The following is a 1980-nucleotide window of genomic DNA, read 5'->3' as shown; positions in this document are numbered from 1 at the left end:
CGTCTTTTTGGGGGGCGCCTGTTCCCTTTAAAAAAAAATTCTCCAAAAAAAAAAAAAAAAAAAAGAAAATCAAATGCTGAGCCTTCTAATGCAACTGAAAAAGTTAATTTTTGGAAATTTTATGTTCAAAACAATAGTTTTTGGAGGCAGATTTGCTTGATGCAATCTATACATTTAAAGCTGAAAAAAAATTTCTTTTTTGAGAGAGATTTTCACTGTAGGGCGCGTGCGCTCGCCAGACAGACAGAGAGAGACACAGAGACAGAAAGCGAGAAATCACCCACCAGGGGGGATGGTCACGCCGCAATCCCTTCTCCTCCATTCTCCTCTCGGGATCTTGGGCATGCACGCACACGCGCCCGGCGTGAGTTTTAAGCCACCGGGTCCGGGACACGGACCGCGGTCGACTACATGGGAGTCCAGCGACATAGCCATTACGCTAACTGCTGGTTCCCAAGGCTGAAAATTTTTAAAAACTTTGGGCAGAAGGTAGTGTGCAGGTTAAAGCAGCTGGACTCTCATATGATTGACTACTGTTTAAGTCCCAGACTTGGCAGCTTGAAAATTATGCTGGGTGCAAGTGTGCCCAAAATCCCAAGAGAAAGAGAAGAGACTGTGGAGTGGCCAGTCATTCCACTGAGGGGTGATTTCTCACTCTCCCCAACCCCTTTCTCTCTGTCAAGTCCATGCACCCCACAGCAAAAACAAAAGACAAAAAAAGGCACTTTCAGTGATTTAAAGTCCAAGGACTACCTAAGTTCCTGTCTAAAAGGCTATCAAATAGTACTTAGTAAGAGATCAGTACCAAACTACATTCTGTCACCTCTAAGGTGTGTAGGAAGAGCTTTTAAATCAAACTGTCTATTGACAAAACAAAAACAAAAAGAACAAAACATTCTTTAAACGATTAAAAGGTATATACTAAAAAAAAAAAAAATCACTAACACATTTGGAACTAAAGAATATCTTCTACTCTGTGAATATCCACTAATCATCCTGAGAAGGCAAGTGGAGTCAGCAGTTCTGAATTTTCTCCCATGCTCATCCACATTAACCTTTCCCATCTCTACAAAAGATGAGTACACCAAAAATATCCTTCTGAAGGCACAAAGTAACAGACCCAGGGTATAACCCACCCCTCTCACTCGGCCTCCCGGGAGTCTGCATACTACTGTATATACCGCGTACACGTTTTACTTCACCCTACCATGAAGTTCCTTGCAGGCAGAAACCCTGCGCTATTAACGCACTCATTTTCCCTGTGCCCCCCACCCAGCAAACGCTCAGACACACGTAAGTTCCCTAGTGGAAGGTTTCAGGGCACTGGAGTCCCATAATTAACGTTAGCTGTCCCCCTTCCCTTTCTACGTCTCCATCTCTCCCTTGAACAAACAAAAGGGAAAAGTCCTGAAATGTGGATTTCGAGTCCACCGGCCTATCAGCCCCGGAGGTGGGAGACGCGCTGATTTCAGGACCAGAAGGTGTTGAGACAGGCCCAGCCCGCCGAGACCAAACGCCCAGGGTACCGGCTGGACATCCGGCCGCGGACGGCAGCGAGCACCACGGCGTTCCAGCAGGGCGACAACACGCGTGGGTCCCAGGCGCCGGGCGCAGCCGTGGGAAACCCCGCTGGCTGGGGGTGGGCAGTGGGCACGACGGCAGAGGACCGGGGCCCGCTCGCTCGGAGTCCAGCAGGCCCGGCACAGGGCGGGAAGGGCCACACTGCTTGCTGCCGGGGCCCGGAGGGAAGCATCGGGTTCCCGACCCCCGGGGCGGGGCTCCTCTGGCCCCAGCACCAGGCCGGCAGGCAGGGAGATGGGGCGAGCGAGGACCAGACCGGGAGTTCGGGGCCTGGCTCCGACCTTACCATGGTGAGGGCGGGTTGGGGGCGCGCCCGCGCTCGGGCTCCGGCTCCACTGGAATAGGGCGCGGGTCAGGGAAGGGGAGCGCCGGCCGCTCTGGACCTGCTGCCCCCCTGAC

At 52.0% G+C, this 1980-nt stretch overlaps 1 protein-coding gene across 1 annotated transcript in view; it reads right to left on the bottom strand.

Moving 5' to 3' along the window:
* The window catches only part of ARCN1 (archain 1 coat protein complex I subunit delta), a 36165-nt gene extending 34185 nt beyond the window's left edge, over window positions 1-1980 (bottom strand). The window contains exon 1 of the mRNA XM_006152280.2: window positions 1868-1980. Within this exon, the coding sequence (XP_006152342.1) occupies window positions 1868-1870 (3 nt within the window). The 5' untranslated portion in view covers window positions 1871-1980. The remainder of the gene's footprint in view (window positions 1-1867) is intronic.

The sequence above is a fragment of the Tupaia chinensis genome, unplaced genomic scaffold, assembly GCF_000334495.1.
Source record: "Tupaia chinensis unplaced genomic scaffold, TupChi_1.0 Scaffold000348_1, whole genome shotgun sequence".
Lineage (NCBI taxonomy): Eukaryota > Metazoa > Chordata > Mammalia > Scandentia > Tupaiidae > Tupaia > Tupaia belangeri.
Note: the sequence above shows the minus strand (reverse complement) of the source record. Positions and strands in the feature narration are given on the sequence as shown.